General features: G+C 39.3%; 1 protein-coding gene and 1 non-coding gene across 6 annotated transcripts; one reads left to right on the top strand and one right to left on the bottom strand.

Annotated features, from left to right (window-relative positions):
- Window positions 1-6410: 6410 nt before the first annotated feature.
- On the bottom strand, window positions 6411-25524 carry RCAN3 (RCAN family member 3). Of its 5 annotated transcripts, none has more exons than XM_065876582.1 (4): window positions 25330-25524; window positions 8843-9016; window positions 7587-7758; window positions 6411-6595 (listed from the first exon to the last, which is right to left on the bottom strand). In XM_065876582.1, the coding sequence occupies exons 1-4, from the start codon at window positions 25522-25524 to the stop codon at window positions 6411-6413; spliced, it is 726 nt and encodes a 241-aa protein (XP_065732654.1). The 5 variants fall into 5 exon arrangements, with proteins under 5 accessions (XP_065732654.1, XP_065732660.1, XP_065732669.1 ...); XM_065876588.1 differs by having other exon boundaries at window positions 7587-7734; XM_065876597.1 differs by lacking the exon at window positions 8843-9016.
- On the top strand, window positions 16477-16549 carry TRNAS-GCU (transfer RNA serine (anticodon GCU)). The gene has a single exon. It is a non-coding gene; the product is annotated as a tRNA-Ser (tRNA).
- Window positions 25525-27331: the final 1807 nt, after the last annotated feature.

Raw genomic sequence — 27331 nt, 5'->3', positions numbered from 1 at the left:
AAGAAACTGAGATTTTAGTCCCAGGTGGCCTACCATCCAGATGTGTGAACCTGGCAATGCCTCTTGGGCCATTTGCTTGTAAAGGTGTGGGTGGGGAACATGGAGGTGGGGGTGTGGAGGCTACTGAAATAGATCCCTGTGGAGTGCTCTGAACTGTTCCATGAGCTCTCACGCGGGCTGGAGGGGACTGTGGGTCCCCATTCTCCCCACCCCCTGCCTCCCTTCAAAAGGAGCAGCTCTGTTTACCTTTGTTTTTGGTAATCACTTTTACACTGGGATTTACATAAGACTTTTTCTGAACAAAGAGCAGAGTTCAACAGCTTAAAAACTGGTGTATATATATATATATAAAATCACTGTACTAGATAACCTCTACAGTCATTTTTAACTTCAACATTTTGAGTTAGAGACTTTTTTTTTTTTAACCAAGACAGAAAATAAGCCTTTAACAAGAGTAAATCAAATTTTTTGGGGGGGGGCACACCCCGTGGCTTGTGGACCAGGGATTGAACCCAGGCCCTCGGCAGTGAGAGTGCAGAGTCCAACCAATGGACTGCCAGGGAATTCCCAGAGTAAATCATTTTTAACTGAGGAACAAACCAGGGTAAAAGCTTTTCTTGCTGACGAACGCAAACCAGAGTCAGCGGTGAGTCACCACCTTTAACTTGGGCACAAACCCAGCACTAATGTCCAGCTGGGATCTAGTTAAAGAATCAAACGTAATATTTCACTTTTCTGCCTTTTGTGTTATTACCTAAATGTGATACTTATTGAAAATACTAAGAAAACTCCGTTCAAAGGATTAAGAAAAACCTAACTTTATTAGCTTTAAAAACAAAACGGTTACAATTAATCACAAAGACTCCCCCCCCAAATTACATTCTGCTTTTATCACCTTGATAGGATGAGGAATGTTTAAATGTCCTCAAAATACAGAAGAGCCAAAGTTGACAAATAACAAAGCACTACAAACTACGAATTGCCACTTCAAACACACTAAAATGTGGAACACACACATGTGAATTACTGACCAGCTTCTTGAAGTACCATAATATTCACTACAGTCGATAGTACCAGAAAGGTGATGTGCCCCAAAATGTAACACAAGATCACACAGGTGTTCAGGTAAAATAACAAATTCAACTCCTGGGTTCAGTTAACAGAAAAGTGAAATGGTGGAGAAACGTTTCTTAAACTTGGAGGATATGCACAATACAGCACGAATGAAATCACGGGTGCCCCGACTTGGGCTGAGGAAGCAGTGGGAAGAGTATGGCACAAGAACAGGATTAGCCACCTTCATCTCTCCTCAGTCCCCAACATGAGTTAGGAAGACTGGGGACTACGCAGAAAACAATACAGAAAAACACACATTAGCTGCATAGATATAAATCTTCCCTTACGGCAAGAATGGACATTCAGTCAAAGCTACGCTTTGTTCTAAGCGCCTGCAGAACGTGGTTTTGTTTCAAAAGGAAATGCAGGTTTACAAGATGGACCACATGGCTGATTCAGTAAAAGGCCTTTAAACTTTTGTTTAAATGGACAGAGACACTTTGACTCAGTCCAAGGTTAGTTCTTAACCCTAGCTGGAAACTTCTACTTTGAACTTGACCATTTTTATAACTTTTTTGGTCAGTGAACCTAGGAGTCGTTGCAAAATTCAGTGGCTTTGTTGCTTGTATATTTGGTAATAATAATAACACTCTACACATTTTTACAATTTCCCCCGATTCATGATTTTTTTGGTATTTTATTTATTTTTTATACAGCAGATTCTTATTAGTTATCCATTTTATACACATCAGTGTATACATTTCAATCCCAATCTCCCAATTCATCCCCCCCACACTTTCCCGCCTTGGTGTCCATACATTTGTTCTCTACATCTGGGTCTCTCTTTCTGCCCCGCAAACTGGTTCATCTGTACCATGCAATTAAAAAAAACTGCATTTCAATGAAGATGTTCTGGCTGACCCCACTTCAGAGGAAGTTTAAAAAACATGTATTTATCAAATTGTTGGACAAGGTTCACAAATCTTACTCTTTAAATTTATTTAACCTTTTAAAAGGCGAGGTTCTACAGCATGGACTTACCTCCTCAGCTAGGAGGAAACTACTTCTCCAAGTCTTTAGTTTCTTTATATTGTCACACTTATTGTCAGTAATTTATTTCCCTTCCTACAGGAAGATATAAATGCAAGTGTGCCAAGAAGAGAAAGACTGACCAAGCTCACCTGTAGGATGGGTATGAAGTACACAACTGTGGAGAAAAGAGAGAGATCCAGCAGACAGTGACCCTGATGAACCAAAGAATTTTGTACATTTTCCAATGCTTAATTAGGCGTGAGATTTTCCCTTTTACAAATGAAGCCATGGTCTGTAAGAGTCTATATAGAAACCTGAAGCACAGGTCAGCCTTCAATCTTCAACAGAACTCCATCTTACGAGCACTGAGTGAGTACGCCATTCCACTGCAAGCTCTTTTCAAATCATATTAGATCTCTTTATGCTTCATGAGAATCACATCTCAAGTATGCCTATTTATATTTTAATCTCATTACTATGAAATCTAGGAAAGCCCACATATTGATAAAATGTCAACACAATTCCTTGCTACCAAGACAATATTTAAGTAGATTCCAAACCCAATGGTACACTGACAACAAAGACAAAACATGGAACATCGAATTCATTCATTAAAATTACTAAGTCACTGATTTCATCAGATAAGATTTTTCTTATTCATTGTATCGCATCAGGGGAAAAGGAATTTTTTCCCTTTTGTTTATTTGTTTCTTTTCTTATGACTGGGACTCACTGCCTCTGAGTGTCTTTAAGAGGCTAAGGTGAGAAAAACTAGAGGAAGGCCCTAGCCTGGGAGTTAGGACTGCCAATTCTAGAACCAGGGCTGCCTTCTGTGGGCTTCACAGCAAGTCACCGCTCCTGTTTTCTAATCTGAGTAACACGAAGAGTACATTATGATTTCCAAAGTCATCTTCAGCTCTGTAATTGCGATTCTGAGAAATCAAATCTTTTCACTTTATATCACAACTTTTTTTTTTTTTTGCTCTGCTGTGTGGCATGCGGGATCTTAGTTCCCTGACCAGGGATTGAACCCAGGCCCCCTGCAGTGAAAGCACGGAGTCCTAACCACTGGACCACCAGGGAATTCCCTATATCACAACATTTTAAAAAGACAGAATTACTGTGAGTGGGAAACAAAAACAACCGTATTCTAGAATGGAAGTGCTAACCTGACTCTATCTCCTGGCATCTCTTTGATTTAACATCCCATAAACCACAATGTTTACCTAAACTTCTACGTTATAAACAACAAGGTCCTACTGCACAGCACAGGGAACTACATTCAATATCCTGTGATAAACCATAATGGAAAAGAATATAAAAAAGAATATGTATATATATGTATAACTGAATCACTTTGCTGTATGGCAGAAATTAACAAAACATCGCAAATCAACTAAACTTCAATTTAAAAAAAAAACCCTTTATGTTGAACTTAGAAGTTCCCAGGAGCTTTTATTTGGCTCTTAATTACTGATAGGTTTTAGTGTATAATATTTTGGCGAAGGAGAATGTGAAAAGACTAGCTGCCTTTCACCTGGTTTTCAGCTCTCCAAGGCAAGGGGACTAACTGTTCTTACCATTTCTGCTTCTTAGCACCTTAAACTAGTAGATGCTCACGGGGGTACACTTTTAAATAGATTAACTTCCGGTTTCATCCGGTGGGTAAACTGAAAGAACCTAGACCATAACAGCCCATGCATTACAGGTTCTGTCGACTATTTTTACTGTCGTACAATTTTCTTATCCTTCGCAAATGTTTTTTCCTAACGAAAAACATCATCTTCTTTCCTCATAACTGTCTACATAAATTGATTCCCAAGAAGAGGTTATCATTTCTAAAGAAAACATAGCTACCATATTATCAGTTAAATCTAAGCAATGACTCAATTTCAAAGAATAAGTAGATAAACTTATTAGAAGGTACTTAAAAAGAAAAAGATGCATGAGACTTATCTCTCACAAGATGGATACATGAACTGGATACAAAATAGCCAAAAAAAGAGCTCATAATACCTGGGGAGATCCTGGTTGATTTCACGATATTTAAAAGTCAATGGGAGGGAATTCCCTGGCGATCCAGTGGTTAGGACTTGGTGCTTTCACTGCTGAGGGCTCGGATTCCATCCCTGGTCAAGGCCCCATAAGCCGTGGGGCATGGCCAAAAATTTAAAAAAAAAAAAAAAAAAAAAAGTTAATGGGCATATAGTAGTTTTTCTTTTAGAGTTCATCTTGTGGAAATATTATACGAGAAAGAATGAAAATATTAATGTTTTCCTTTCAGAAAAGTTTAATATATATTAAATAATTATATTTTAAATAAAAATATATATTACTTAATATATATTTAATTTTGGTTTAAGTTTTTCTTCAATTTATTCAACACTGGAAAAAAAGAAAGAAAAGAGAAAAAGAAATATTCAGGTAATTTGCATTGTTTGACTTGAAAAGACAGTTTTAAGTTAGGGATAGAATATTCTTTAATTGGAAGGTAGAGCATGAAAGCCAAGCCAGATAATAAAACATCATGACTTTTGACCACTTAGAAAATTATAGCAAATAAATATGATCTAAAAGGAAATTCGAAAATTCCCAAATGTTGAAAATACATACATTTCCTGACTTAGGGTCCGTCCTGCAATAAGTTAGTACACCCAGATAAGATTAAAGAGTGACAAAATGCTGAATTTAGAACTGCAAAGTAAATTTATTAAGTGGCTGCCAGTTAAACTGCCAAATAATGAGTTTAATAAACTGCTTACAGAATCACAAGTTTCAACTGAATTTACACTGAGGCTTACCAGTGGTGGATAGATACAAATAGAAGAGTTGATCATCTCAGAGTATTTGAGGGCAAGGAAAATATAGAAAACTCTTTTTTTTTTCAATAAAGTTTATGTCCTTAGAAATAAATTCTACCATAATAAGAACATCTAGACCACAGAAATACATTACCAAAAATGTATAGACAGCACAGTCTGAATTTCTGCATTATTCTTTCTTTGTAGTGGCAGCCATATTGGTTTATTAGTCTAAACTCACACGTCCCTGCACAGACACACCAGGGAACCCCAGACACTTGCCATACAAAGAAAACCTCGGAGTGAGCAGAGAATCAGCAGAGCCACTTGACCTGAAGCAAAGCATTCTTAGTTTTGATGCTTCTCTATAAAAGGGACCTCAAAGTCCAAAGAGACCACAAAGAGTTAAGAAGATGTCTGCTTCTACCTTAGCAGGTTCAACGATACACTCTGAAACACAAGTAGGAAACACTTCTATTTTAGGGGAAAATGCCAACTGGAAGCCAGGGTAAAAAAATTTCACCCAGAAGAAAGTCCAATTAACAAAACTATCTCTGTTTGCCCCCATCTTTCCCTAATTCACAGAAAAAGAATGTGTGTGACTTTTCTTTCAAATCAAACTGAAAAATGTTTAAATGGACAATTTAAAAATGGAAAATCTTATCATGACCTTTTCTAATTCAAGAATAATGACACACAAATATGCACAACAAAAACTCAACTGGTGGTTGAAGACAGTCCGAGCTACAGGCCAGGACATGGTCACAAATGGTAGAGTGCAGTGGCCGCCTGAGGTAACAGTCATCAAGCTCACAAGGGATACGTCCTGCCTTCCAAAGCAACAGCTCTGTGTCCGGGAGGGATGGCACATCAGGAACTGGGGTCTGTGTATCACTTTCGGGATGAGAACAATGTGCACATAGATTTGGGTCCCTTGATTCTGACAGTCAAAGGGAATTGGGTATTTCTTCCCCAAAGTTAAGGAAAAAACACTTGAGAAAAATGATTTTCTACGAATTATTCTCTATGTCAGGTTTCTTTCTGTGCAAAAAATTCCATGTATATTGAAGAGCAATTAACCATTTACCAATAGATTAGTTGGAAGCCAATAGACCATTACAAAAAAAACCCACACTACATTATTAAAATTGTAAGACTATTTTTAAGTTCTTAAAAATGGTACTGCACTCAGTGACTAGAGTTTTCATTTTGCGGTACCCCATGCTATATGGAAGCAGGGAAATCAACGTTGCTGGAGGGAGCCATTCTCCCAATTTGCTATTGTTAAAAATGGTCAAGAGTTGCCACATGTTGGGGGCTAATCCTTTAATTTAACGTGCTGCTCAGAGCAACAGTTAAAATTTTGAACAGGTAAACCTGGCTGCTACTCTGTACTCCCTTGTCCCCAAGGCAGGCGCTCTGTTCCCTCCTGTCCTCGCCTCAGCTGAGCAGCGGTCCCGGGCAGGCATGTCTCCACCACCCCAGCCCAGGTGGCAGCAGCCTCGCCCCACAACCAAAGCCTCACAGCGTGCAGTCGAAGGCCCGGGGCTTGCTCAGGGCTGCAGTCAGGGGTTCAGGGCGCCTTGTCTGGGTGATTTTCTGCTTGGGATTTTTTGTTTCCTCTTCCTCTTCAGTTTCACTTTCACAGACATGAACCACCACGCTCGGTGTCGACTCGGTTCCCGCGTGAAGTTCATATTTTTCTCCTGTGGAGGTAAACAGCAAAGGAAGGGTTCTGTCCCTTGGAACTTCTTGCTCTACTCATAGTTTCATTGCTCATTATAGGTTTTTCCATCTTTAAATCCTATTTCAGAGAACTTCATCTTGTCTTGGCATTAGAGAACTGATGCTTTAAGGTTCTTAAAAGAGTTTTGGCATTTTAAGACATTAGCTAGTACGGAGTACTGAGGTCTTGGGGGTTAAAATGTAAGTGCTAATTACTGTTCTATGAATAACACAAGTACGTCTGCTTAATTTCATAAGGGTTTCTGGCTTTCCCTTGGTAGACACCTGTAAGGTTCCGGGCAGCATCGGCAGTCTCGTTACTATAGGACCTCAGAGATCCAAGATACAGCTCTGATGTCTAAAAACAACAACTAGCCACTTCCCCTCAAAATGCCTTTTGTATCCCCTATAATAGACATAACATTACTTTAGGCGGACAACTTGTATGAACAACAATGGCGCCGATTTCTTAGATTGTCTTAAAGGGATGAGAGAGACAGAGAAATCAAAGAGAAGGAAAAGAAGAAATGAAAAATAAATACAGGAGAAGAGTCTGGAAGGGATGATATGGTATCACCACCAGTTCCCTGATGTACTAGTCAACGTGACGTCTGTCTATTTGGATGGCAACTAACATTCACTAACGACCTGTTATATACTAGAATTTATAGCGGTAAAAACCGCAGTTAGATTAATTATTACATATATATCATGTAATCCTTATAACCACGTTGAAAGGTAGCTATTATGATCGCTATTTTGGATTTTAGAGGAGAAAACAGAGGCTCAGAAAATTGAAGCTAAGTAACTTGCTCAAGTTCACAAAGTTAGCAAATGCTAGAATTTGAACCCAGGTTTTATCCTCCATGCTGAACATGCTCTTACTACTTGGCTAGAACACAACTTGCTGAATACAGTCATTAATACCAAAGTTTCTTGGGAAAAAAAACAGGAGAGACAGAAGTTTGTTACCTGGTCCCAATTTGGAAACAGCACAGAGTAAATCATAATTTATAACAGGCATTGCGTCTTCCCCCTGCTTCCACCCCACTGGAGGCGACGCAGGAGGGGAGATGAGGAACTGTTTGACCGGCTGGGGGGGCAGTAAATACGATTTGTCCTGTGTTTCACTGGACATCTGTACCTGCAGGGAGGGAGATGTTCAGAATTTGACTGGACTATATTTTTCTCTTTCATCTTTACATTAACTGTAACATCTCTTGGGAGAACATCTCTTGGGAGAAAATTTTTAAAAATTAAAAATTTCTCTTTAACAGTACATCTCCCAGTGGCTGGGTCAGGGTCTGTGCCTGTCTGGTTCACCACTGAACACTCAGTGCACAGCATTATGTGCTCAATAAAGATTAGTTGAATAGAAAAATAAATTGGTGGAGAGATGAATGAACAATGAATGGTACTAAGCACTGAATCCCAGTTTTAGAAGAGATTAGGTTATACCATCTCCATCAATTCCACAAAGAAAAGTCCAAACATGGGTTTCATTTGGAGTATGAGATGACAAACCCCTTAATTTTTTTTTTTTATTTTGAAAGCTAAGACCAAGGGAAAAAATTCTGTGTTGAAAATAAAACAGTGCCCTTAACACATCATCTAATGCCTTTATTTCACTAATTCTTCCGAGAAGAGTCCTATCAATGTAGGATTAGAATAATAAGCATAGCCAATTCTTGGCAACCCACAGGATCCTTTTCAATTCCAAAGTCTAAAACAGTCTTTCTGTACGTGCCGTGCCTCCTCCCTGCTCACCCCTTCGGCTGGGAGCCATTTTCAAAGGGGTGCCTCATATGAATCACAGCACACGGAAATGATTCCAGAGACTACTTTCTCACTTCTTCCAAGGATATCCCAGCACGAGTGCCATTCTAGATGCACAGGAGAAAAGTTAACTCACTGGCCTTAAGGTGTTAGGGCTTACTTAACCTTCTCAACCCCAGTTGAGAAAAGCTGCCAGAAAAATGAATTCCTTAAACTGAATAAAAAAGAGGTTGAAACTCTTTTCATGTTTAAGCAAAACAAAGCTAGGACGGCAAATATGCTTAATAAATAAATGTATATATCTGTAAAATAAAGGAAAAAATAGTTTTCTCCTTGGGGATTGTTCATATCAAAGACCTCTGGCATAATAATAGAGAAAGTGGAGAACTGACAGTATTTCTGGATGGAGGAAAACAAGTTTAGAGAACACTGCCCTCTGCAGCACGAAGTACCTGTGCGAAATACAGCTTCAGCTTCTTCCCATTGAAGTCTGTCTCGTGGAGTTCTATTCGAGCCCGTGCTGCTGCTTCAGGGTTGCTGAAATTTATTCGGACTCTTCTAAAGCTTTTAAACAGCTGAAACGTAACTTGGTCATCATAGATGGTGAAAAGCGCTTCAAATCTCTCCTACAAATTGAGGGGCAGCCAGGCAGAGAGAATGGGGGCGGGGGGAGAAACGACAAACCTTTACCAAGAGGAAATTTAAGTCATTAAACATAATTAATGGGATAGAACTCATTATAATTTGCCTTTTTCCCCAAAAAAGCATTTTTTTCTTGTAGGTATACAAGAACAGGTATCCTGTTAGTCATATGCTAAAATTCTGCAGTTTGCCCTTATTCTAAAAATAACCTTATTAAATATAGTGTAGATTCATATTATAAAATCATATGTAAAGTATTATAAAAAAACGTAAGGTATAAAAATCATAAAAACATTCCCAATTATAGAACAAAAACATTACTATCATTTTGAAGTCCACAGTGTGTCAGAGTTTCTACCCCCATCCTATTCCTTTCCTGCTTCAAAGTAACCATTTTCTGGAATTTTGTGCTTATCTTTCCCTTGCTTTTCTTTACAGTTTTACAACAGTTATATGGATCCCTAAATATTGAATCATTTTGCACATATTCCTCTGTAACTTGCTTTTTTTTTTTTTTTTTTGCGGTACGCGGGCCTCTCACTGCTGTGGCCTCTCCCGTTGTGGAGCACAGGCTCCAGATGCGCAGGCTCAGCGGTGATGGCTCACAGGCCCAGCTGCTCCATGGCATGTGGGATCTTCCCGGACCGGGGCACGAACCCGTGTCCCCTGCATCGGCAGGCGGACTCTCAACCACTGCGCCACCAGGGAAGCCCTGTAACTTGCTTTTTGTTCCTAAGATTCTTCCTTGCTGCTGCGTGTAACTGTGAGCTATCCTTTTCATGACTGTATAGTATTCCACTGTAGAGCCGTACCACAATTCCTCTAGTGCTGCTGGACTCTGAACTGCCTCCAGATTCTGCTACTACAGTGCTGCTATGAACATTCTTGGTACTATATGCATGAGTTTCTCTGAAGTGCAATCCCTGGGCCTTAGCACTGGCACATCTTTAACTTTAGTAGATGTTGCCAAATAGTTTTCCAAAGAGCTTATATCAGTTTACTCTCTAAGAGTGAATGTGTGTTCTGGTTGCATCATATCTATGCCAACATTTTATAAAGACCTTTAAATTTTTATCAATGTGAAGTAGGGAATATGAAATGGGCTCTAATTTTGGTTATAATTCACGTTTCTCTGAATAATAAAGAGTTTGAACCTCGTTTCATGTTTATTGGCCATTTGGGGCTCCTCTTAATATGATGTATCTGTTCATGTCTTTTGTCCATTCTTCTATTGGGTTGTCTTTTTTTATTGAGTCATGGGAGTTCTATAGAGATACTACTTCTTTGTCAATTATAGGTACCATAAATATTAAAATTTGAACATTACTAAATGTATCCACTTTTTCCTTTTGTGTTGTGTCTTGAGAAATCCTTCTGCACTCTGAGATCACAATGATGTTCTCCCGGATTGTCTTCTCAAAGTTTTATGGTTTTACGTTTCATGTTTAAGTCCTTACTTAACATAACACAGATGTGTATGAGGTGCCCCCCCTCACCCCAGTAACCACCATCTCTTTTTCTATCACTCTAGATTAGATTGTATTTTTTAGCATTTTGTATAAATATACTTTTGGTGTGTGTGTGGGGAGGTCCAGGTTTTTTCCCTGAGCATAATCATTTTGAGATTCATATTACTGGGTTCTCTTTTGTGGTCCTTCTTATTGTCAAGTAGAATTCCACTGTAAGGATGTTTACCCATGTACCTGCTGATGGACATCTGGGCTGTTTCTAGTTTTGAACTATTAGGTATTAGGCTGCTATGAACATTCATGTACACATTTTGGGTAGATATATGATTTTATTTCTTTTGGGTAAATACCTAAGAGTAGAATGGCTGAATTGTATGACAAGTATATGATCAACTTTTCAGAAACTGATTTTCAAAGTGATTGTACCATTTTACATTTACACCAACAGTGTATAAGAGTTCTAGCTGCTCCACATTCTCACCAACGTTTGGTATGGTCAGTCTTCTTAACTTCAGCCATTGTACTGGGATACAGTATTATCTCACTGTAGTTTTAATTCACACTTCCCTAATGACTACTGATACTGAGTATCTTTTCCTAAGTTTATTTGCCATCTCTATAATTTCTTGGGTCAAGTGTCTATTCAAATCTTTTCCCACTTTTAACTTGGGCTATCTTTCTTATTAAGTTGTAAGAGTTCTTTTATGTATTCTATATAGAAGCCCTTTGTCAAGTCTATGTCTTTCAAATATTGTCCTTGCTTTCCTTTTTCATTTTGAAAGAGTATCTTTTGAAAAGCAAGTTTTTTGTTTTGTTTTGTTTTTGGATGAAGTGTTGACTCCGTGTGTTGACTTAAAAAAAAACCTTTGTGCTTTTTCAGGGAGATCAGCTCGGTGCTTTGTGACCAACTAGAGGGATGGGATAGGGAGGATGGGAGGGAGGGAGACGCAAGAGGGAAGAGATATGGGGATATATGTATATGTATAGCTGATTCACTTTGTTATGAAGCAGAAACTAACACACGATGGTAAAGCAATTATACCCCAATAAAGATGTTAAAAAAAAAGAACTGTATCCAGTATAAACGCACATAAGTATAAAAAATAAAGACAATAAATAACTTAAAAAACCCCACAAAAAACCTTTGTGCTTTTTGTGTCATATTTAGGAAATCTCAGCCATACCCAAGGTCACTAAGATTTTTTCCTATGCTTTCTTGTAGACGTTTTATAGCTTAGTTCTTACGTTTAGGTCTATGATCCACTTCAAGTTAATTTTTGTATGTGAGACAAGGGTCAAAGTTCATTTTTTATCCCATATGGCTATCCCTTTGTTCCAGCACCCATTGTTGGAATGATTATCCTTTCCCCTGTGCACTGAAAACTATAAGACATAGTTGAAAGAAATTAAAGACCCATATAAGTGGAGAGATATAATTCTCCTCGGGGAATCACCTTTCTGACACTATTGGCTCTCTCCATGTATGTTTATTCACTTTTCATTAATTCCTGCTCTTTATTCTTTTCTTTGAGTTTTTTTCCTATCACCTTAAGATGGATGCTTACTCCATTAGTTTTTCAACTTTTCTCATTTTTAATATAAGCATTTTAAAAATATACATTTCTAAGTATTATTTTAGCTGTTCCCACAAGTTTTAATATATATTATTTTCACTATCATTTGATTCTAAATACTTTAGTCTAATTTCCATTATGTTTCTTCCTTGTCTCATGAATTGTTTAGAGGTTTCTTAAATTTCAAATAAGTTTCAGGGAAGCTCAGATTCAGCTTGAACTTCACATCCAGCCTCAGGCTTCTACTGGAGTAGAGAGAACTGCATGTGCCAGCCTGTAGATGTTCCAATGGCCCAGTCAGGGACAATGTCGTCCACATGGCGGTATCTTTCCTGTGACTTCAGTGACCGAGCACTGGCTTTGATGAACAAGTACAAAACCCACCTCTGCATTTGCGAGGGGGACATGAGTACACACCATCCATTCCTGAGGCTCTCTGCTCATTGGCCTTTAGCATGGGTAAAACACTCCTTTTTGCATCCAGTAACAGAGACTCTTCACTTCTTCAAACATGAGACCACAAAAGGAAGACCTAAGGAGGAACTCACAGCCTGGACAGATCACTTCAGCACGGTCTTATGGCTTCTACCAGCCACTTATCTTCTGAGCACAGAACTCTGGAGCTTGGCTGTCTGCGTTTAACTCCTGGCTCCATTATACATCTGTGTGACCTTGGGCGAGTTACTCACTTCTGCTGTGCCTACAGTTTCCTTATCCATTAACTGAGGATAGTAAAAGTACTCACTTCATTGGGTTACTGGTGATAGAAAGAGAGACCATTTAAAGGTCTTAGAACAATACATCAAAGGGAGTATTATCACTATTATTAACAGAAACAGGTAGAGCTGTTGCAATAATCCATTTGCCATTCTGTGGTCACAAAAATAACTGTTCTACTGTGTGATGTGGATGCCCAGGAAGGAGGTAAATACACAGCGATGACAGTATGAACAGATATTGAGATAGCAAGTACCACGGAGGCCGCCAGTGGAAAATTAAAACCTGCCCTTCCTGACAGTCCTTTAGTGTAATTCAGATGTGTCGAGCTGATGGAGCAGTCACCTGGGAGACATGCCCTCCCCCAGGAGACTCGGTTGCAGTGGGTGATACAGTGAACCACTGATTAATAGAATCAGTGTCCATCTTCCCAGGATTCTTCTGAACTTGACCTATGACCCTGACGCCTTGAAGCAGAGGACACTGCTCCTCTGTTATGACACTGAGGACTCTGCATTACTCTGCTATGAACTTTGACTTGAACTGAGGGAGAGGATAGCAGGGTTGTTTTTTTTTTTTTTAATGTAGCAATAAATTGAATTGTACATACTGAAAAAATATACTATTTCCATGCCAGTGGCTTTTAATCTTCCTTATTAATTTTGTCTTTTTGTTTTGTTTTCTATTTCATAAAGTCAACTGTTTGGTGATGGCCTTGGAGTTGCTTACTATGTATGTATTCATGGCGCCAAGCTTGCACAGAATGAAAAGCCACTTAAAACATGGAAACGGCTGATATGAAGCTATCACAGCATGCATGAAAATGTGGAGGAGCAAGACACGATTCCTCTTCGTCAAGGCCAGTTACGTACAAAGACCAAGAAACATTTCATTCTCGGGCTTGTCCATGTGCTTAAGGATTGGCAGTAACTTGAGCTCTGTTCCATTTCTTTGGTCTCCATCTAGATCTTTGTGTGTATGTGTCTTGATAAATTCTTTCTCACTGTTCATCCATTCACTCATTCAATAAGGCCAGGTACTATCTTAGATATTGAGGCTAAAACAAGGAACAATATTGATTGTGTGATTTATTCCAGGGTAGACGTTCATTTCCTTTCTGGTGGTGTTTTCTTCATGGACATTAGAGAAGGAAAGTGATTTTTCAAGTTAGGGACCCATCTTTCCAAAGACATGTAAACTTGAAAGAATGTCAGAAACAAGTCTGAGAAGGAAGTGTATTATTTGTTCCTTTAAAAAGAATAAGGCATCCTTCCTCTTCCTGAACATTCGGTTCAGAAGCCTTCAGGTGTAGCCAAGTAAGGTTGGGGTGTCCATGCTGATGGGGAGCCTGGAGCAGGGTGTCAGATACACCAGGGAGGGAGGCAGGCCCAGCATGGGGTGCGGGAGCCCAACAAGGATGAGGACAGTGTGCCCACATAGGGGTAGCCCAACACAGGGTGCTGAAGCTCAGTGGGGTGAGGTGGATGTCCATGCAGGAAGACTGCCCAGAGCAGGGCAAGAGGGAAGGTATCCAGCAAAGGGGCAGGCTGATGGCGTGAGAAGGCCGAGGAGGGGACCTGCTCAGGAAGGCAATCCAGCCTGGAGCTCGGAGCCCAAGTGGGTAGGGATATGTCTGTAAGAGGCCAGCACAGGACACTGGATCCCGAGCAGGGTAAGGAGGGCACCCACGGGAGTATCAGAACCCAGATGGGGTGAAGGGGACTTTCCTGTGGTGGGTCTGGGTGCAGGGTGGGACCTGACACGGGGTGTTGGAACACAGGTGGGTGTCCACATGGGAAAGGGGGTAGGTGGTGATTTAATTTAAGGTGATACAGAAGAAGTGATTGAATAAGTAACTATAATAAGATAATGGAAGCTAGTTATCTCTCTGCCAGAGAAAGGAGTTACAGATTTGAAAAGGGAGAAAACTACAAACAATTCTTTAGTGTTGGAATGGAGCTGGAAGTATACGTGTAAACACAGGTATGTATGCAAATATGTTCATTTGCACATAGTTCCCATCTCTGTGCCAGAGGCCTAGGAACAGTGAGACTCCGAGAGCACCCGGCACACACAGCTAACTCCTATCTCGGTTCCTAAATATGACTGTTCTCCATTGAAAGGAATCAGGGCTCCTCAGAGGAATGGCTGATTCCAGCGCTGGGGCAGGGAGAGTACAGGATAATTCTGGAATAGTTTGTTATGCTAGAAAGTTTAAAGAGGTACCCAAAGAGTGATGGGCACATGTCAAAAAGACACAGAGACCACCTGGAAGGGGCAAGTGCTGGCCAAACCTGGGACGAAAGTGAGCATAAAATCGTGACAGTAACAGATTATAACCAATGAATGAAATAGGAAACCATGAATCTTGCTGATATGAGTAAATATGTTTAAAACTTGACGGGGATACAGGATATTTACTTTCATAGTAACTCCCACAAAGTACTTATTAATTACAAGGAAAAAAAGAATAACTCGACAGTGCAGAAACCTGGGAGACACTGTCTTAATCAAGGGCTCAAAGTGAATTTCATCGGTAATAGGACAAATTAAAGATGGATGTGAGAAAGGACAGCATCGCTTCTGTGATGTTCCTGCCAAAGGTGCACAACCTGACTGACCCTGAAGAAACAGTTTTCAGCCAAACCCAAACTGAGAGATGGGCTACAAAACGACCAGCCTGCAGTCTCCTAGAGTGTGAGCATCCTGAAAGGCAGGGAGGACTAGGAATTGTTTCAGACTGAAAGAGACTAAAGAGACCTGACGACTGAATGCACTGCGTGATAAGGGACTGGATTTTTGTTGTTGTTGTTGTTATAAAGGACATTACTGGAACCACCGCAAATTTGAGTAGGGTCGGAGAATTAGAACAATGTAATGTATCAGTGTTAATTTCCTGAATTTTGTTTTTTCTCTTAGAATGCCCTTGTTTGTAGCAAATATAAATTAAAAAATTGTGGGCGATGGCCACCATTGCTGGCAACTTACTCTTAAAATGGTTTGGGGAAAAAAGTCCTTTGTACACCCAAACCAGTAAAAGTATTTCAATACGCACTGCCAATATACTTTATTTATTTATCTACTTTTAAATTTATATACATACACACATACCCATACACACACATATTATGGACATGTTGTGCTATTCCAATATAATATGCCCTAAAAAACTTATAAAAATAGAAATGTAAATCAGATAAGAAAATAAAACAAACAGAATAGACATGGTTACTGAAATTAATTTAGGAGGGCTCAACATAAATGCTGGTGAGTGTTGGTACCCTGACCTTGTAGATAATCTTCCCAGTTTTTTATTCATCACATATTTAATGCACAGCAAGGCTCAAAAGCTGTGCTCTGTGCCAGGTAGTATAGAGGTGACACACGTGCCTATTCCGAGCTCGCTCACTCCTGAATTATCCCACCCTCCCCCATGGGAGCACCCTGCTTTGGAGAGATTAGGAACACATACACATGGGTAATCTAGATGTTTCTTAGAACCCAAGGACCTTAAATCCTACCTTGATTTGGGAACCGGCAGATCTTTTCCAACTGAAATTGAGATTACTGGGGAAAAAAAGCTTCAATGCAGTATTTGTTTTGAGAAAGATAAAAAAAAATTATAAGGCATTTCAACTGTATAGACACATGAGAGAAAAGTTATTTAAATTATGTTAGGGGACTTCCCTGGTGGTCCAGTGGGTAAGACTCTGTACTGCTAATGCAGGGTTCCCAGGTTTGATCCCTGGTCGGGGAACTAGATCCCTCATGCCGCAACTAAGAAGTCCACATGCCGCAACTAAGAAGCCCACATGCTGCAACAAAGATCCCGTGTACCGCAACTAAGACCCAGAGCAGCCTAAATAAATAAATAAATATTTAAAAAATTATGTTAGGATAAATCTCAATTAAATTATAGGAAGTATTAAATATTATACTGGTTCTTTCTCATTATTCGGTGACTTCAAACGTCACTTCTTCAGACAGGCCTTCCCCAACCACTCTAGTTAAAAACTGTCACCCATCAAGTCACTCTCTACCCCTCCACTATTTTATTTTCTTCACAGCAATACTTGTCATTATCTGAACTTATAATTCACTTATTTGCATGTTAAATATATTTATCTCCTTAATGTTCCATCAGGGCTGGAGAGTCACTGTGTTCACCACTGTCTCCCCAGAACTTTAACTGTGGCTGGCACAATGCTCACTAAACACTTACTGAATACACAAACCAAGATCGAATGTGGAATCTGTAAACCAATTGTCTCTAAGAACATGACAGCTAACCTGACTGTTCAGTGATCTCTTAATATGGCCGATAATTAGGATACCTAACTAAATGATCTAAGACCCTTTTTAACTCTTGTTTTTGAGACAAAGTATTTACAATGGAAGCTACAAATATAATTGAAGATAACTGAAGATAGCTTCTTCATTTCAAAATCTTGTATTTGTAATTTCCTAAATGTTATATATATGATGCGGTGGTCTGAGGACCCCGCGCTAGTCCATGAACTTTGCTACTGGTCTACAACAAGGCTTGGTATAGAAATTGAGAGAAAGGGTCTAGGAACATTTTAGCAAGTTTACACTGCTGTGACATTCTTATTGCATTTTACAAATCTGTGACAGTTTGGAGGAAAAACCTGGTCCTTCACTAAGAGATAAATTTGAGAAGCATTCATCTACAGTTTATGCAAAAGTGTATTAAAAAGGAATAAAAATGTTAACTACCAGACTGGCAAAAATTTTCAATTCTGAAAATATAAAGTATTGGTGATGCTATGGAACAATGGGAACTCTTCTACACGGCTGGTAGGAATGCAAACAGGTACAGCTTTAGAGACTATCTGACAGTTTCCACTAAGATGGTGAAAATGTGCAACCTGACAAGCCAGCAACATCATTCCTGTTTATATACCCCGAGGAGACCCCCCACTCTCACCCTCACATATACAGGACACATACAGAACATTTACAACATCGCTGTTGCAATAACAACATCTCAAAAATAACCTAAATGTCCAACATTAGAATGGGTAAATAAAGAATGGTATATTTGTAAAACAGGACAGTATACAGCAAGCGACACTGAACACATATCTCAACATGGATTAATCTTACAAATATAGGGGACTTCTCTGGTGGCGCAGTGGTTAAGAATCCTCCTGCCAATGCAGGGGACATGGGTTTGATCCCTGGTCTGGGAAGATCCTACATGCTGTGGAGCAACTAAGCCCGTGCACCACAACTACTGAGCCTGCGCTCCAGAGCTCGCGAGCCACAACTACTGAAGCCCACGCGCCTAGAGCCCGTGCTCCGCAACAAGAGAAGCCACCGCATTGAGAAGCCCGCGTACCGCAACGAAGAGTAGCCCACGCTCACCACAGCTAGAGAGAGCCCGTGCGCAGCAACGAAGACCCAATGCAGGCAAAAATTAATTAATTAATTTAAAAAAAACACAAAACTTTGCAGGTCAAAAGGGAGAGGCATGGTATTTAAAAAAAAAATCTTACGAATATAACATGGAGAAAAAAACATAATTATGCCATTTACAGAAAATTTTAAATAATGTAAAATTCTATGTATTCCATTAGTGTTATAGTTTTCAGCATACAGATCCTGCATGTATTTTGTTGGATTTATCTTTAAGTATTTCATGGTGCTACTGTAGTGTTTTTTAAGTTTCAATTTCCAAATGTTTACTGCTAGTATAGAGACATGTAGTTGATATTGTATATTGACCCTGTATCCTACAACCTTCTTAAACTCACTTATTAGTTCTAAGAGTTTTTATGTACATTCCTTTCTAAATAGACAATCATGTCAACTGCAAATAGAGCAAAATTTAAAAATAGTATACATACATACACACAGTATTAGGCTGAACCAGAAGAAACACCAATACAGGTATCCACCACTTTTTGAAAGTTCGCTTTATGCTGCTTTGCTTTTACAAAAGACCTACATTAGTATGTGCTGTCACTAACTGAAAGAAATCCAAAGAGGATGTTTCCCTTTTACAAAAAAAAGGCGAAACTCGCATTCAGCATCTGTTTTGCACAGCTGTTACAGAGGCAGTGCACACCGCAAGTGGTGAGAGTGGCACCGAGCTCCGTCCCGGGGAACTATCCTTAGCATCTCAGCATCTCAAGCCACCTTAGCTTTGAACTGTGTCTGTGAGCATCTGTGCTCTACCTCAATTTATTCTGTGCATGCTTTGGTAAGATGTGTCCTAAGGAATTGCTTCTTCATTTTATACCATTTCAGCTTACAAAAGGTTTTGTAGAAACACTTTACTTTTGGAGAAAGGGGGAAACCTGTATTTGACCATTTTGGCCTACAGATACACCAATTTCATACGGTTAAACTTAATAAAAAGTTAAAATTGCATGGGAAATGATAAACATGGAGTTCAGGATAATGCTTATCTCTGGGAGAAGACAAAAGGAGTTCAATTTATTAGTAAAATTTTATCTGCTAAATTGGGTGGGCACGTGGTTTTTCTTTATATTCGTCTTTATCCTTTTTGCACAAGCTAAAAATTGCCCCTTTTTTGAGAGCCTGAGACAGTGCCTTTACAGAGGAGGAATAACCAAACTTGGAAGTTATTCACCTGTGTCTTCCCTGGGCTCCTTGTGAAAGCAGAGGCCGAGGCAAGGGTATACACAAGGAGCTTGTTTTGGGAAGTGACCTCATGTGACAAGGTGGGAACAGGGAAGAAGGGAAAGCCCGTCCTCCTTCTGTCCAGGTTGTGTTACCAAGCTGGGTCACCTCTGTGAGCAACTGGGGCTTGATCCTGCTAGAAGCACTCTGAGGAGCCAGAAGCCAAGGAACCGGTGGCTGGAGAGTAGAGGAGAAGGGACGTATTCACTGGCTTCAGCCCCCCACTGGTCTAGGATTGCCCTGTGAGATGTTAATTAACTCCCTCACACTGTTACGTCTGCACCTGCACCAATACGGACGAGCATCTGTGCAGTCAGCAGAGAAACACTGGGACAAAGAGTAAGATATCCACAGTGCCACGGAGGCCAGCTGCTGTGGGGCTACACCTGCACACAGGTGAGTACGCTCACAACAGCTGGAGTGAAAACGTGGGCCGAAAGCATGCAAAGTGGGGCAAAAGAGGTGCCCATACATATATACATATGTAGTACACACACGTATGAACATATTATATATGTATAAAAGCACATTACAAAGAATGATAAAGTCAAGAAAAAGGGAGGGTTGCATTTTTTTGTGTGGTAAAATATACAAAACACAAAATTTACCATTTTAACCATTTTTAAGTATACAATTCAGTGGCATTAAGTACATTCACACTGCTGTACATAACCACTATCCATCTCCAGAACTTCTCATCATCCCAAATTGAAACTCTGTACCCATTAAGCTGTAACTCCCAATTCCCCACTTCTCACAGCCCATGGCAACCACCATTCTACTTTCTGTCTCATATAAGTAGAATCATACGATATTTATCCTCTTGTGTCTGTCTGGCTTATTTCACTTAGCATAATGTCTTTCGAGGTTCATCCACAGCATCAGAATTTCATTCATTTTTAAGTCTGGATAATAGTCCATTGTATGTATACACTGCATTTTGTTTATTAACTTATCTGTTGATAGACATTTGAGTTGTTTCCACTTTTTGCCTATTGTGAATAATACTGCTGTGAACATTGGTGTACAAATATCTGTTGGAGTCCCTGCTTTCTTTTGTGTATATACCCAGAAGCAAAATCATTGGATCATATGGTAATTCTATGCTTAATTCTTTGAAGAACTGCCATACCATTTTCCACAGCACTCATACCATTTTATGTTCCTGCCAGCCATGCACAAAAGGTTCCAATTTCTCCATATCCTTGTCAATAATGGGTGTGAAGTATCTCATTGTGAATTTGATTTGTATTTCCCTAATTATTCATGATGTTGAGCATCTTTTCATGAACTTATTGGCCATTTATACATCTTTGGAGAAATGTCTATTCAAATCTTTTGCCCATTTTCAATTAGTTGTATATACCCCATTTGGTTTTTGTTGTTGAATTTTAGGAGTTCTTTATATATTCTGGGGATTAATCCCTTATCAGATATACGATTTGAAAATATTCTCTGCACACGTTTTAAATTCTGATAAAGTCCAATTTATCTATTTTTTCTATTGCTGTCTGTGCTTTTGGTGTCCTATCTGAGAAATTAATGCCAAATCCAATGTCAAGAAGCTTTCCCTCTATGTTTCCTTCTAAGAGTTTATAGTTTTAGCTCTTACATTTAGGTCTCTGATCTATTTGGAATTAATTTTTGTATATGGTGTAAGGTAAGGGTCCAACCTCATTCTTTTGCATGTGGATATCTAGTTTTCCCAGCATTATTTGTTGAAGAGACTGTCCTTTCCCTGTTGAATGGCCTTGGTATCCTTGCTGAAAATCATTTGACCATATATGCAAGGATTCATTTCTGGACTCTTTGTTCTATGCAATTGGTTAATATGTCTATCTTTATACTAGTACCATACTGGTTTTTTTTTTAATTGAGATATAATTGACAAGTAAGTACCACACTGCTTTGATTACTACAGCTTTGTATTAAGTTTTAAAATCAGCAAGTGTGAGTCCTCCAACTTTGTTCTTTTTCAAAATTGTTTTGGTTATTTGAGGGTCTCTTGAGAGTCTATGAATTTTAGGATGAGTTTTTCTATTTCTGCAGGAAACATCTTTGAGATTTTGATAGGGATTGCACCAAATCCATAGACTGTTTTAGGCAGCACTGACATCTTAACAATATTAAGTATTCCAGTCCATGGATATGAATATCTTTCCATTTATTTGTGTTGTCTTTAATTTCCTTCCGCAATGTTTTGTAGTTTTCAGTGTACAACTGAAAAATGGTTTCTAAAGCAAGCTCAATTACTCTGTTACTCTGAAACTACTGTATGAGACTTGGCTAGGATTTCTTCCAGCTCTAAACTTCTATGATTCTCTAGTGTTTAATCTAGCCTTGAAGTTAATTAAATTTTTACTAATTCTTGGCCAGAATGGCACTACAGATTCAACTGAACAAATATTTACTGAAACCATATTATGTTCCAGGCACTGTTAAAAATACAGTTCACTTTAACATTCTTCCTTTGAATCCCCTTTTTCAATTCTCAAGTTTAAAACAAATCACTTTCCTCAAAAGATTCATTTCTCCTGGACTGAAGGTTGTATTAGAACACTCAACAATTGATTAGGTCTAAAAACCAGAGACTCAGGGTATTTCAGTTAACTTCCAGATATCATTTATTTTTCTTAAGTAATATTTTCTATTCTTTAAATGGAGGGTGTAGAAACCAAATGCTCGACAGAAAGATTATATTATGAATATGATTATACAGACCACAGAAGAATTTGCCCCAGTGTATCTGAAATCACAATTTCAGATTAAATCTTCTACATACTACTTAACCTCACTCAGCTTCTAAGTCTGTTTCTCTACCACAGCTCTGTATCACTAATCCTCCACAAACGTCTTACATAATCCATTCATTCAACAAACATTTAACAGGTGTTGCCCCGTACTGGGAACTGTATTAGATGCTAAGTGTCACTGATCAAAAAGCAGGACCAGGAGAGCAAGTAGAGATGGTCTTAATACCCCAACCATCGTCATTAGAAAAATAAATCAAATGTCGTATGGTGAGTAGGTCAGTGGAAACAGTTTCATGTGCGAAGGGTAGTGCTTTGCGAAGAGACTAATCCAAAAGCCACGTGCATTTCTTTATAAAGTCAGTCCTATCGGAATGCTGTTTCGCATCAACATTTACTGAGTCCCCTCAGATACTCAGACCTAAATCAGAAAGGAGAATCACTCCAGTTTCTCCCATCATAAAAACCTAAATTGCATTTTGAAGACCTCTCATGTTCAAACCAGAAGGCTGCTCAATTTTTCCTTATTTTAAGAAAGGGAAAACTGGGGTTACAAATGTCAAGTTAATAAAATCACACGGAACAAATTCCAATCTGTTACAGAAAAATTAGGTACTAAACCTGCAGTGCTCCAGATGGAGCCACTGATTAGCTGAGCACATGTATAAAAACTAGCAACCGTGCTGCTGCAGAAACAGAAATGACGAGATAAGCCTTTTCCTCGGTTTATTTTTCTTACAGTTTGCTATATTCTTTACTTTTCCTCCCCCACCTCATGCAATTTTCAAGAAAAACTGATGAAAATGTAGAGCCCAAATCCAGCCATCTAAAATGAAGATTCACCTTCACAAGACAACGGCACCTGTGTTACTCAGTCTACCATTCAGAAGAGGGCAAAAGCGCATCCCAACAATTATAAAATTATCAAGACAGAAACCTTTTCCAACCTGGAGAAAAAACTAAAATTCTTTTGAAAATAAAACATTTAATTGCAATCAGAATTATTTTGCCCATGATCCATCAGAAGTGGTTTTTGTTTTGCTTTGTTTTTTGCACGTATGTGGATGACCTGCACAGACAGGTTATTCCAGAAGAAACTAAAGCAAAATAAGACACTGATAGTGAGAAGCAAACTATAAAGAAAACATTTGATTCTCCTTAAACTTTATATCCAATTAATGATCCATATATAATTTTATTATATCAACATTTTATATTCTGCAGCTTCAGATATTATCATGAAGGTTTTTATTTAAAATTTACTATGAGTTAAGAACTGTATGTAATGTGAAGTCCACTGAACTGCTGCTAGGATTTCTGGTGATATGATTTCCAATATAAATTTAGGTTAGATACAAAATCAAATGGTTTTAAAATTGAAAACCAACCAGAATTCATCACTTCGGCAAGTTAAACAAACCCCTAGGCTATAGTAAAAAAGAAAAACTTGGGACAGATAAGATTGTGAGGTTTCTTGAAAAATTCTTACGAATTTTAAGATAAACTAGTAATACATGTGGTTTCTCACAACAACAAAGTCACTGTAATTATTTATTACATGAAAATTTAGAGCTCTTAAAACGTATGAGAAAACTAGGAAGAATGATTTCAAAATGTCTACACTGTGACTGAACTTGGGAAAGAAAATAGCATTTGTAAATGTAAACAAACCCAAACGGTAAAAACCTGGTGGCTGCCACCCTCTCTCTCTCCCCTTCCAGGTCTCCCGTACCTCTAGGCTGGTTTCCACAAGCGCACCCCAACGGGCCCTGCTTTTGGCTCTCCTGCCACCACTCTGCCCTTTACAGGTTGTGGCTGACCTTCCCAATGTGTAATTCTGACTGCCACTCCTTTGCTCAGAGGCTACTGACCACAGAAGGGCAAGCTCCTTGAGTCTGCAGGATGCCTCACACTCACCTTTCCAGCCCAACCGCTCTTGACGTTGGCTACATCTCACCTCAGCACCAGCCACACAGAACTGCTCACTACTCCCTGCAGTAAGCGGTCCACGCTCTCCTGATTCAGCTCTTTCGCTCATTCTGTTCCCTCTGGCTGGAACTGCCTTTCCCTTCCCTGCTAAACTCCTACCCAACTCACACAGCTCCTCTGCAATGCTGTCTCCCCGTAAGATCTTTTATTCCAGCTGGCTGTGATCCTACTCCTCTGTTACCTCAGTACTTTCAAGTGTCTCTAAAGGCACGAGTATTCTATCTTACATCAAATTACTGATCATCTCCACTGCAGGACTGTAAACTCTCTGTGGCAGAAGCTGTTTAAATTCCCTGAAGCAACTGGTACAGTGCCTTACACACTGGAGCACTCAAGTACGTACTCAGTCAAACTATATCAAGTTCTGCTCCATGAGAGTCACTGGAAGGAAAATACTTAGAGGGCATAGATAGCAAATTAAAAGGATCGTGATAGGATTTTTAAACGAAGCCTTAGAACGTGCAAAATTCATACCAGTGGCAGAAATATTTTACTTTTGTATGACTAAGACCACAAGCTTTTGTGAGGTCACGACGGAACCAAAAGCGCACATACAATCTCTCTTTCCAGTTAAATAATGAATGAACTAAAGAAGGGTAACCTTTTAAAAAAATAAACTCAATCATTTTGCCCCGGCCAGGTTGTAGAAAGTAAAACAAGAAATACTAACAACTCTGTTAAAATGAAATCATAAATAGTCCTAATTATGTAATTAGCCCTAGAAAAAGGCTTAAAATAATTCCTTCTTTTGTGAATTAACTCCCAAGTAATAGGAAGCCAGGCTAAAAATCACTTAGCTTCTCTTTAACCACAGGCTCCAAAAATGAATAACTGCATGAATAAATGGATGAACTTAACAGGACTTGATTCAGAGCTCACTAGAAACCAGTACTTCTCAAAATGTCTGTGGGGAAGGACTGGATTTTAAATATTTCCTATCTGTTGCAGACTGATAGTCTCATAAAGCATAATAAAAATGCCCCAGCAACGTCTAAAGTTTGGTGCACACTTCTCTACTTGTCACGGACCAGTAATAAACTTTGCAAACGGGCAGCGACATGCTGTTTCCCCGAACCCGCACACATTTAACACACTATCAAAGGCAGGGAAAGGCAGGGTACATGCCTACCTTCTGCTCTGGCACCTCAAACACAGCTTCATGGACACTGCAAGCAAAAAGTGAGGTAGGCAGATCACTTAAATCCATCATTTCTTCCAAATCATCTTCATTTTCACCAAAAATCATCTCTTCTTCCTCTTCTTGGTCACTGCTACAGAGATCTGACTGGCTGTCATTCCAAGATTTCATAGTGTCCCTCAGCATTATCCCCTAAAAGCAGGTCTTTTCCGTTCTTAAAGTTCTAAGATGTCTACCAGGCATCTACCGTTAAAAAAAAGAAAACAACAGAGATAAGACTTTGAAGGCCCAATAACGCTCCAATTCTCAAGACAGCGACTCATCAAATGAAGCAATTTTATTCAGGAAAGATCACTCAAAGTTTAAATAACCTCATTACAGTCCTCATAAATGAATTCTAGACATACTAATTTGATTTGCTTAGCATACTTTATGTAATATATTTCACTGGCAACGACATATTACAAAAAAAAGGCTGCAAGTTTTCTAGTGAAATGGAGCTGGGGGTATAATACAAAATGAGATACTATCAACATGTACACCAGTTTACAAGCAGTAGGAAGGAAAATGTGAACCAGAACTGCCTTTGCATATTTGTTTGGGATTTAGGTCTGCAACATTGAAACTGGCAGAGCAGAATAAAACCCACACTGATTCACTCACCATCTGCACCCTAAAATATGGTCTGCAATAAGCTGACGTTACCTTTTTTTTAAACAATTTGTTCTTTTTGAATACACTCTCGAAGAACTAAGTTACACAGAACCAAAAGTTCTATACAAAGTTGGTCTTTGCTAGTATCAGTAATATTTACAACGGGCAAAATCTGACATAGAAGACAATTTTAAAAATGTCCTTTCTCTGAATGCTTAAAAATCAATAATTTTAACCCCGAAGCATGGAGCTGATAGCGTCCCACTGTTAAGTAATGAACAGTCTGTCTTATAGGACTGTTTACGTGCATTTTTGTCTCTTCTGATGAACTGCACTCCACATCCACCAAGCAGAGTGCCTTGAACACAACACAGTTCAAAATGCTGGAATTTAAGTAATACTTATCGGGCACAGAAAAATTAAGTGAGCATGATTATTACTACCTCAATATTCCCTTTGTGATTTTCTCTTTTATTTCAAAGAACACGAAGTTGCAAATATATTGCTTATATAGAAAACAGTACAGAATGTTAATTATGGGAAAAAATAGTGATTTTTTTCCCCCCGTTATGCCACTATATCAATCAGGAAAGACTAATTCTAAAAAGTAAAATCTTTCCTTGTTTTCAGAAACATTTTCCGAGTGTCTACTGCATGCCAAGTACAGGGAGCTACGAGATGAATAAAACATGGTTCCTATCCTCAAGGAGATCCCACCAAACCAAGAATTTCTTCTCTTCAATAATACCCCCAAAGGACCTTGTTCCATTAACTGGCTCCTATACTTTTAATTTCTCCGTCTCCACCCATTCATTCCTCTTCTTCAGCAAACATACCTCTTCAAGATTCCCCACCCCCACTCCGGCCCTATCTTGAAAAAAGAAAACCTTCCATTTGGAGTCGGCCTGCCCCTCCATCTACCTCCCTCTGTCTCTGCTTCCCCTTTCCTACCGGCTTCCTGGAAAGAGGAGTCTCCTCAACTCCAGTCACTCCTAAATTCAGGGCAGCAGGACTCCTGCCACCCCCTTCCAGCTAAAACTGCCCCCATTGGACAGCAACAGCCTCTTCGTGGTGTCCTAACCCCAGGCCTCTGCCTGTCTCTGCAGCTCGGGACCGCCGCCCACCCATTCCTTCTGGGACGTCTCTGTGCCCCTGCCCTCCCCGGGCTTCGTCTTTCCCGGCTCTCCTTCCTCCCCAGCTGCCCTTGTCACTGGCTCCTCTCTCCCTACTCACCCTTTACAACGTCTCTTCGAGGTTTCAACCCCATCCTCTTCTTCATCTTACTCTTCCTGGGTGGTTTTATCCAGGCCCAAGGATTTTCACTACTCCACCACCAGTG

The sequence above is a fragment of the Phocoena phocoena genome, chromosome 1 (assembly GCF_963924675.1).
Source record: "Phocoena phocoena chromosome 1, mPhoPho1.1, whole genome shotgun sequence".
In the NCBI taxonomy this organism is placed as follows: domain Eukaryota; kingdom Metazoa; phylum Chordata; class Mammalia; order Artiodactyla; family Phocoenidae; genus Phocoena; species Phocoena phocoena.
The sequence above is the reverse complement of the archived record's forward strand: the minus strand, read 5'-3'. Positions and strand labels throughout refer to the sequence as shown.

Excerpts from the sequence above, each read along its gene's own strand:
- RCAN3 (XM_065876582.1), bottom strand. The coding sequence starts at position 25,524 with ATGCTGAGGGACACTATGAAATCTTGGAATGACAGCCAGTCAGATCTC. Across the intron at positions 9,017-25,329 it reads TTGAGGTGCCAGAGCAGAAG|GAGAGATTTGAAGCGCTTTT; the intron begins GTAGGCATGTAC and ends CTCAATTTGTAG. Across the intron at positions 6,596-7,586 it reads TGTTTCCAAATTGGGACCAG|GAGAAAAATATGAACTTCAC; the intron begins GTAACAAACTTC and ends TTACCTCCACAG.